Genomic DNA, 10,242 nt, shown 5'->3' with positions numbered 1-10,242 from the left:
GTAGTGTAAACCGGGCTTGCAATACGTAAAAATCATGATCTGCATTACTGTCTTGAAGCGTGATATTTTACAGCCTAGTACTTTCCATGAAATGAGAGTATAGGTTTATCGTTGGGCTGAGATCTTTGATTTTGTGATAATGCAAATATTTGACCGAAAAAAATGTAATTGTATGTTTTGTTTACATTTGTCGCGTTTCTCTGCTTGAAAATCATGATTTGCATTGCTGTACTGAGAAGCGTAATATTTTACAAATGAGTGCTTTCCGTGAAATGAGAATATATATGTTCATCGTTGTGCAGAGAACTCGGAGCTGTGATGCAGATATTAGGAAAAAAAGCTGATTTTCTCGAATTTGTCACGTTTTTCTCTGGTGTTGTTATGCTTGCACAGGGAACTCGGATGTCGATGGTTCGAGATTCAATCGCAACAATCCTTTTTTTTTTCGATTAGGTTTTCCTAGTTATTCTTTCCTACTAACTTATTTTTCGCTTAGTTACAACTACTGTTATTGATCTTGTTTTTAGAACACAACGTGCAAGATGCTGTTGATTTTTTGCATGAGATGGCGGATAATGCTGACAAAGAGTTAACGAAATCTCCCCAAAACATCTTCCTCGCATCATAGTCAGCAATAAGGTGCTGGGGTTTTACAATCCCCTCATCAACCTGGTCGCATAGAATTCACTCTGAAGCACGTAGTAGAACGTCAATCGAAAAGAATGGGGATCCATGAACGGGTGTTTGAAACTCAAATCCAGGAGATTAGGCCAATATTGCGAGGGCAGAATTTAACGCATGCACTGACCCACGGATTACGCCGGGCATTGGAACGCTTACTGGATAATCCTGAAATTGATGATCGGAATCGTATTTTTTTTCGTTAAAGTTCCAACCGGCTCGATAATAATTTTCACAGCGCGCGATTTCAAGCAGGAGAATGGCGTAATGATATTAGACGGGTCGATGGATTCATGAATGTAATGAGTCGCACTAAACGATACCTTTCAACGCCAGTCCACAAGGTGGGGAACATGGTAGAGACTATAAGCCTGGTCACCAAGCTTCAACGAAGTTCCGCTTGAAAAAAAATTTATTATTAAAATTTCTAAGGATGCTAAAAACATGTGCTGCGCTAGAGCGATCGTCACCGCTAAAGCCATCGCTGACAATCACCCCCAATGCCTAGGATTCAAACGAGGTCGAAATATTCAATACGAAGCAGCATTGCTGTTACATGAAGAGGCCCATTTTATTCCCAGACCATGCGGTATAGATGAGCTCACCCGGTTTGCCTTAGCCCCGTCGCTGTTTCTAGGATATCGAATCATTATGGTAGACATAGATCGCATGTTTTGTGTTTGGTGAAGTTTGGTGAAGGCGAGGAACAATTGGCGATCCTGCATGAAAACGGTCATTACGATAACCTGACTTCATTTCCAGGGTTTTTCAGTTCCGGTTATTTCTGCGGGCGACGTTTACATCCCTATAATAATTTGGGGCAACATGCGTACCCTCATGCAACCGGAATTCACTGGCCCACCTGCTTTCAAGAATCATGCTCTGATTACAATGAGGCATAAAAGACCAAACGGTTGGCTTCCCACTGTTGCAATAGCTGTCGCCGTGTCTTCTATGGACCCTCCTGTCTGGAAATCCATAGTAACAAAACACAAGATGGAAAACCTAGCGGTCCTGAAAACCATCTGTCTGTCAAGCACGGCGGAAATGCGCCCATTGCCAAAAACTCCTGCGGTTGGGGTGAATGTCCCTCGTGTTGCAAACAAGTTGACCTTCACACCCATCGATGCCACATTCAGAGGCCAAGGACCCTGATGGAATCCGGGAAGAGAAATGAGCGTTGCAACTGGCCAAGTGAAAAAAACGGCGGCGTCAACATGGAGGAGATGCCTCAAGGGGATTATGAACCCTTCGGTCCAATACAGAGGCGGAAAACCAGGAACAACCAGACGAATATAAGGAACCTCTTTTAGTGTTTTTTGACGTAGAAGCCATACAAAACACCAGGAAACATATCGCCAATTTAGTCGTAGGAATGACTCCGTTTAGCGGAGGCCTGTAAGACAAGACAAATAAGGCATCGTCAAGCCTTTGACATTGAACAAGCATTGAAAGGAATTGAAATCTGTGGATGACTCCATGAAAGACAATGATATGCAAGGTCAACACCAAATAGTGCAGAACCTGGATAAGCGTCGCCTCAATCTCGAAAAGTCTGTCATCAAATATACCACGCGATGGGCCACCATCAAACAGGAGGAGGAAATGCCGCAAAAACGCATAGAAGGACAGGAGGATATAAAGGAGATAGATAATCGCGTTTTGGAAATGAGACGAGAACTCAACGGTCTGAAACGTTTAAATCAGAGTTACCAAGCATTGTACGAGGACAAATGTGACAGTCGTGAAGTGATCCTGTGGCACTCGCGGATGAGCGACATCTTAGACTTGGTGTTGTGTCAACTGTGCACAGAAGAGATAAATGAAGCCTATGTGGAAGGCACGCCCGAAGAGATTCTCTGTTGAAACCAACCAATTGTAATTTTGGGGGATGCAAAACTGTGCGTTCCATTTTACAACATAAATAAAATGCTGATGTAGAACTGTGAAGTCGTTAGTGTCATGAAACCGTCACCCTTAACGTACGAGTTTCCCGGGGAGCCTGGTAGTTTGGGCGGGGTCCAAGCTTTTGCCAAAGCACATGGGTTAAAAAGACGAGAGGCCCAAAACCTACTGCAAGGGGTCTTAAGCTACACATTACCCCGTCCCCGCCGAAAACATTTCCCTACATTACCCACCTTAGTGTTTAACATCGATGAACAATGGGTTGCCGATTTGATTGAATTGCAAGGGTTAGCACGTTGAAACAAAGGGAACCGGTACGCCTTAACGGTAGTGGATGTGTTGTTCAAATATGCTTGGGTCGATCCCATGAAGAACAAGCCAGGGGTAGCGGTCAGCGGCCATGCAAACCATCTTGACACGAGCCGGGCGCACACCGCAAAAATTGCAGACGGGTGCGGGCAAAGAATTTTACAATCGCACGTTCCAGACTTTGATGAAAACCCACGGCATTCATCGTTTAAGCACGCACGGGGACGCTAAAGCCGCCCTAGCGGAACGGTTCAATCGCACCTTGAAAGAGAAACTGTATCGGTACTTGACAGCCAAGAACACGCGGGCATACTTACTGGTCTTGCAGAGTTTCGTGCAGGGATACAACGCTACCGTCCATTGGAGCATTGGCAAAGCTCCAAAAGACGTAGCGGACGTCAACGAGGCCCAAGTATGGCACCGTCCATACGACAAACGATTCCTACCTAAGAAAAAGAACAAACAGACGCTTTTGGTAAAAGGGACACAGGAGCGTTTGAACAAGAAACATCGGCTATTTCAAAAAGGGTATTTGCCCGGGTGGACAGAAGAGGCTTTTGTGATCAGTCGGGTCGTTCCAGGGGTAGTATGCACCTACAAAGTAAAAGAATGGGATGGGATTCCGGTGGAAGGTACATTTTACAGACAAGATTTGCAACCGGTGACCGTACCAGATGACGGACTCTTTCGCATAGAAACGGTTTTACAACGCAAACGAGAGCAGGTCAAAGTGCACTGGCAAGGATAGTCTGATAAATACGACAGTTGGATCAATGCGAAGACCATTCGCAAGTGGAAAGGTTGAGAGAACCATGGTTGATTTCTACGTGACCTTACCGAGTGATCACTCACCTGAATTTCCAGATAACTCACCATCCAGTTTTAAGGTCCGGCAGGGTTGGCGAGTTGCCTTGAGCAGTATGTACGTGCCTGACACTCGCGTCAACCTGTGCCATCTGGTACCAAAATACGATTTTCTGTTTTACACAACGCTAATGAGGTCTGGGGCTAGATCAGACGTGCAAGTCAACACGATGAATATCGATCAATTCAAAGCCTGTATTGATGTTCTTGCGGACGACACGGGAAAGCGTATCTACATAACCTTTCGTTGGATACAGCGAGGAAACGAACAAGACTTGCTGATTGACAATACAAAGACCAAACTCGGTGGTGTAGACAACGCTCCAGAAATTTGGATTAATGGTACCTTAGCTATCAACATGAGATGGCTGACGGAGACAGGGGAGTTGGACCATAACGTGTCTCGAGAGTACATAGATGACAAAGGGCCTGATCTGACAACTTCTGAGAAGTACTGAGACTTGCTGGATAAAGATGGAAATGGCGTGTTCTGGGCAATAGAAAAAAACTGCCTTCGATTAAGCATGAGTTGTAATTGGCGTTTCACTAACCTGAACCACGCCTTTCGAATGGAATGGTAGTTGGGGAGCCTTCTCGCACCTAGCATGTGTACTTGTAATGCAGCGCAGAGCACGATCGTGGGAGGAAAGAAGACGGATTTATTGCGCGAAGTCTGGTACAAGAGACGAGGAAGAGGTGTGGTGTATTTCGAACCCAAACACAAACACTTTCATCCAGTGCGCCAAAATACCTACGATACACCGCGCACCGTTGGCTCAGTTGGTTGAGCACGGGCTGTCACGCATGGAGATTAGGAAGACGTGACTCGACGATCTTAAAAAGCTTGCTAGCATAGAGAGAAAATAATGATGGCTCGAGACAATTTTTAAAAACAAAGTCAAGGCCTTGTTTCTTTAAAAGTGGTGTAACAACCGAATATTTTCAAATAACAGGAAAAATCCAGATTCAAGCGACAGGTTTATCATGGTTGTTAATATCGGAAGTAACTCATCAAGGCAATCTTTCACGATGTTCGCAGGAACAGGATCGAGTAAACAGGATTTTGTCGGCGTTCTAAACACAAGTTTCCTAAAATAGTCCATGTCTACACGGTGAAAAGCAGTAAAGGAAGAAGAACACTGAGAATGGCGGCTGATAGTACTACATGAGTTCGGAATTGCATCAAGGCTAACGCGAAGATCGGATATTTCCTTGACAAAGAACGAACCCATGTCGTTGGCCAAAGCTAACTTGTCGCCGTGCTGTAAAAAAGGCGATTCTGCTGACTGATTTAACAGTTTCTTTGTAGCAGCAAAAAGCTTACGTTGACTATCAGAGATGTTGCTGATGAAATCTGTATAGAATTCACAACGAGACTTGTTCATAAGAAAGACAGCTTTATTCCGAAGAAGTTTGAATGATCTCCGGTCAGATTCAGACTTTGTAGACCTCCAGTTGCGCTCAGCTATCCTCCGGAGACGTTTCACAGATCTGATCTCATCGGACAACCATGGGGCTTGAGCTCTTTGAATCATGCTTTTCTTCCACCAAGAAGCATGTCTGTAAATTATGGATTTTAGAGTAGTGCCAAAACAATCTACGAGATCAGCAAGACCTTTAGGAGTGTTTAGTAACAATTCTGAATTACAAAGATCGTTCTTAAACTTGCGAAGATTAATCGATTTGATTTTCCGAAACCACGTTTCCTTGGCAGAGGATTCTGACTTAAAACCGTTTAAGTTAAACAATACAGTCGCATGGTCGGATAGAAAGGAGCCTAAAATTGGTGTGTCTTGAATGATACTGTCCATTTTCCTGGTTATGACTAAATCCAGTATATGTCCTTCAACATGAGTTGCAAAGTGGACATGTTGAGCTAGTCCAAAAGAATCAATTAGGTCCACAAATGATTCTGCATCGGGTTTATCCTCAACATCAACTTGGATGTTAAAGTCACTACATAACAATATGGGCTCCGTGCATAAAACAAATGATTCAAGGTACTGGGAGAATTGGGAAACAAAGGAAGAAATTGTTACAGGATGCTTTGTAGAGTAAGGAGATCTATAGACGACAGCACGCCGTAAGCGAAAAGATCCATCAATTAAAATCCATTCCGAGAGTTCAAAAGAGCACCACTTAGGAGCAACAACCTGCTTGACAATTATATTTGAACGAGTGATCAAAGCTGTATCTCCACCATTACGGCCGGATCTATGTACATCATACAACTTATAACCATCGGGAGTACATTCAGCTTTCACCGCGGCATCTTTCTCCGAAAACCACGTCTCACTAATTGCCAAGATGTCCAATTTATTGTCATGTATATAATCGACAAGACTCGCCGTTTTATTCCTTAATGATTGAGCGTTCCATACACGAACTTTAAGGTGACTTGCATCGAGAGAGTTCGGAGGAGAGGTGTTAATTTGAATCAAATTAGCCGGATTAACATGGCGACTACTTGAATAATTAATTGATTGTCGTTGACCGCCGAAGTTTCCTAACAACCGAATAGATTGAAAACTAGATCCAAATCGTCGACACCCTCCACGACTACCGCGCTTTCTTAAGATTTGAAGGCTTTTAAAGCGATTAAACACATCGGGTGCAATATACGAGCTTGCGAGTTTCCTCAGTGATCGTAGTTCCACCGACCGTAAACAATGCAAAACAACGCATTTGAAGAGCGAGTCGAGGAAGAACTTGAATCTTGTGTTAATTCGATATCTCCTGGGTTGCTTTCAACGTCGACACAGATAGTCAAATACTTTGGAAAGTCAAAATCAGGAGTCTGGAGAAGTAAAATTCCATGTTTCATCCAAATTGAACCCTCGCGGCGTACTCCTACTCGAGAGGTAAACATGATCGATTTAAATTTAACAACCTTGAAACAAAGCTCGTCGGAATTGTAGAATAATTCAGAGCCGTCAAGACGCAAACCACAGCCAGTCATAAAGGTATTGACCTTGGAGATCTTTCCAGCAACATAAAGACGAAACCCATCGGGTAGAAAAGCCAAAATTAAATAAAATAACAAGAACCTAATAGAACCGGCAGCCATAATGGCGCGCACATTGCACAAAGTGCTGCCTTTGTAATTACATCTGCAAATGGTTAGACTCTCTAGTCTTCTCGGATAAGGACGATAAGCCGGAGGTCCCGTCTCACAACCCTTCAATGTTCATAATCCTGTGGGACGTAAAAGAACCCGCACACTTGTCGCAAAGAGTAGGGCATGTAGTTCCCTGTTTTGTGGTCTGTCTTCTGAGATGTATCATGGTTGGGAGGGTAAATACAGATCTCCCTTTAAACCAGCTATGCTGAACTGGAATTTCTGTATAAATAATGTATATAAATAAATAAATAAATAAACATTGCAAGTGGACGTATCTGAAACAAACAGTTGCTTGGTAGCATTTTCTAACAACAAATCTAATTGTACCTTGGTTGGCCTTCCCCACACCGTCGATGGGCCCAGGAATCAAGCCGTTCCCCCTTCCAAACGAGCTCAGACCTACTCGACCACCAACAGGGACACTGACTCCATCATGCCGCGATTGGTAGTCCGATCCATTCCTAGACGCGAACGACGATTGCAGGGGTGGGGACAGCGTGATGGGTGGATCTCCAATCACGTATCACCACCACCAACAGCCTTGGACTACGAACTGTTCCGTCAGTGGACGACACAGATAAAACCCAGACGACTTCGACAAACAACCCACAAAAGACGTTGACCTTCGTCATGAGCAAGTCGTTGAATTTCTGAGCTTTGCCAGCGCAAGATGTGGCTATTCAAGGGTCTCGATGGGTAGGTTACTCCCCGCTCAACAATAGCAGTATTACCCCCTTGGAATTGACTATTTTCGCATTGGAAGATTTTGTCGATTTGAATGAAAGTTATTTAACCTTTGACATGAGACTACCTACCGGTGCTAACAATGCTGGTTTGTATGCGGACGGGCAAGTCACGGCAGCTGATGCCAATCAATCGGGAGACGATTACACTAAGTACATTTACCTGGTCAATAATGTGGCGCCCACCATGATCCAGCAATTTGACATGGGATTGACCAAACAGACGGGCATGTATGCCTTCCGAGCCTTTGGCAAAACCTCGCTGAATTACACGCCCAGTGAAGGTGAAACATTGCTGGCCCCACAAGGTTGGGTGAATTATTTTAATGTGAATGCTTCTCTGCAAGCCTCCAATGCTGTGAATGATGACCACCCCCTTAACACTGGTGTGTTTGCTACTGAAGAGACGAAACCCTTGAAAGTGTTAACTTTCAAGTTTTTGGAGAACGGATGGGTGCAGCTGGTCATGAAACTGCATTTGGAAGCTTTTCATACCGGAACTGTGTTAGTTACTGGTATTGAAATCAAGCTGCGAATCACCTTTAACAGTCCCGAGTTCTTTTGTTTTGGTACAAGGATGACGAACAAAAAGTACCCAACCCTGGGTCCGAATGATATCCAAGCCAAATTTTATCTCTGTAGGCTGACCTTAAACCCTACCACTTACGTTGCACTGACTAAACGAAGGCATAACAAAGGCATGTGGGCTCGGTATCCTACCGTGTACATGGATGTTCGGACATTCACCTTTGACGGAGAGAGTACCAAGTTTAAGAAAACAGATCTGTTTCAAAGCCGCGTACCCTACCGTCTAATGTTGGGATTACTGGACAGTCGTGCCTACAACAGAAATTTAGATCATTACCCATTTGCCTTCCAAAAAGTTTGTGGTGACCCGCATTGGTCATATCACACGCAGTGAGGAATATCCGTACGAAACCTTGGAACTCAATCAGAATGATAACAAGAGAGATTTGTGGGGGTACCATCGCTTCCTGCAAGCCAGCTGTGCTCTGGGTAAAGACCAAGAAAGTATGCTGAAACCAGGGGATTGGGGCCACAACAAGAATTGCACGCTGTACCTGTTTAATATTGTCGCAGGAGAAAATGCGGATAGCCCCTTGCAAAACCCACAACAGTAAGGCGATGTCACCCTGGAGATCAATTTTGGGGCGATAGGGGTGACATTTCCTGTATCTCCTCCATGGTCATAGCTTTGTTTCCTCCGCATGTTTGTGTGACTTCTTGCTTCTTCTTGGTTGGAGGTTTGGATGGTCGAGTGGGTTTTCGAATCGGTACGACTTGTTCTTTCTTCTCGGGCATGATATAGTCTCATGAAAAAGAGTGAGCTAGAGCGATGCTTTTATAACCACAAAACGTCTGTTCCTCAAGGCATGATGGACCAGTGACATCATTAGAAACCAATCATAGAATCACCTATTTGCCTTTTGATTGGCTCTCGATGAGGTAATGGTTGTTTCTGATTGGTTTCCGATGAGGTCATCTGGTGTGATTGTCATTGGTTTCTTTTCCTTATTCTTGTCTTTGCTTCGTTGTTATCTCTCATTCATAGTTCTGCTCTTGAGCAGGAAGGAGCTCGCTACCTCTCTACAATCGAGATATTCAATTACCGATTAAACGTGCGTGACTGGCATCTCATTAACCTAACCCTAATTTATGCGACGACCTGGGATGCGCGTGTTGTTGTACGTGTTAGGGTTACAGCTGCGTTGCGTCATGCCCTGCGCCATTGTTTTCGTGGTTATAATATATGAACATGGGATTGAGGTTTTTGGTTCTGAATGATCCCATACAACTACTAAGAGTAATGTCACCGTCAAACTGTCTTTTAATTTAGTCCTCAAGCTTGTCCTCTTTACATAGAGCTTTCTTGTATCGAAGCGGTCGATAAAAGCATTTCGTGCGGCAGTTAGCCCACACAAATCGGCTCGAAGTATCAAAGAGGAGATGTCCATAACACTCTTACCAAACACATTTATCTTCTCCTTTGCAACCAAACAATTTAATTTGTCCATCAAAGAAAGCAACATTCGCCACCACAGGGAATCTTAATTCATTACCGTTTGAATCATAGCACTGCGTTTCGAAGGTTCGCTAGTGACAACGATAACACGAATTGCTCGGAGATCACCCAACTTTCTGTTGTCTCATGTAACGTGATTGGCCAGAAAAAAAAAAAACAAAAGCAGTTACGTCACAGAAATCGTTTTGCAGCTCGGTTTCGCAGACGCTATTTTTCGGGGGAGAGAAACGACCGCCGGAAATACGTCTGCCTTCGCAGGCTATGGCTATCTTTGCTGATTGGTCTGAGTGGTCTTTTAGGTTTATGAATTTTCGGGAGACCATAAAACGACGCTGGTGTTGAATTGCTGCAATGTAGTTTTTCTTACCATCCCGGTCCGGCTTGTGATCCGCTGTCATTCATTTCCTCCTTGATCTTAAGCAAAAGTTTGTTTAGATCTCTTTTTAAATTGATTTTGGAAGTGTCACAGTTGTTGGACACGAGGCTAACTTCCACGAGCGACTCTTCTGGAAATGACCACATCGCCATCCCAGAGGTCTACAAATCTCTGACATGCGCATAAGTTGCGTGCTACG

At 44.1% G+C, this 10,242-nt stretch overlaps 2 protein-coding genes across 2 annotated transcripts; one reads left to right on the top strand and one right to left on the bottom strand.

Moving 5' to 3' along the window:
* Window positions 1–4,673: 4,673 nt before the first annotated feature.
* LOC138017269 (uncharacterized) lies at window positions 4,674–7,339 on the bottom strand. Its single transcript, XM_068864411.1, has 2 exons — window positions 7,284–7,339; window positions 4,674–6,054 (listed from the first exon to the last, which is right to left on the bottom strand). Exons 1-2 carry the CDS (start codon window positions 7,337–7,339, stop codon window positions 4,674–4,676), a joined length of 1,437 nt encoding a protein of 478 aa, XP_068720512.1.
* A 342-nt stretch (window positions 7,340–7,681) lies between these two features.
* LOC138017268 (uncharacterized protein F54H12.2-like) lies at window positions 7,682–8,545 on the top strand. The gene has a single exon (XM_068864410.1). The coding sequence runs from the start codon at window positions 7,682–7,684 to the stop codon at window positions 8,543–8,545; it is 864 nt and encodes a 287-aa protein (XP_068720511.1).
* Window positions 8,546–10,242: the final 1,697 nt, after the last annotated feature.

This window comes from Montipora capricornis, chromosome 9 (assembly GCF_036669925.1).
Source record: "Montipora capricornis isolate CH-2021 chromosome 9, ASM3666992v2, whole genome shotgun sequence".
Taxonomy (NCBI): Eukaryota; Metazoa; Cnidaria; class Anthozoa; order Scleractinia; family Acroporidae; genus Montipora; species Montipora capricornis.
Note: the sequence above shows the minus strand (reverse complement) of the source record. Positions and strands in the feature narration are given on the sequence as shown.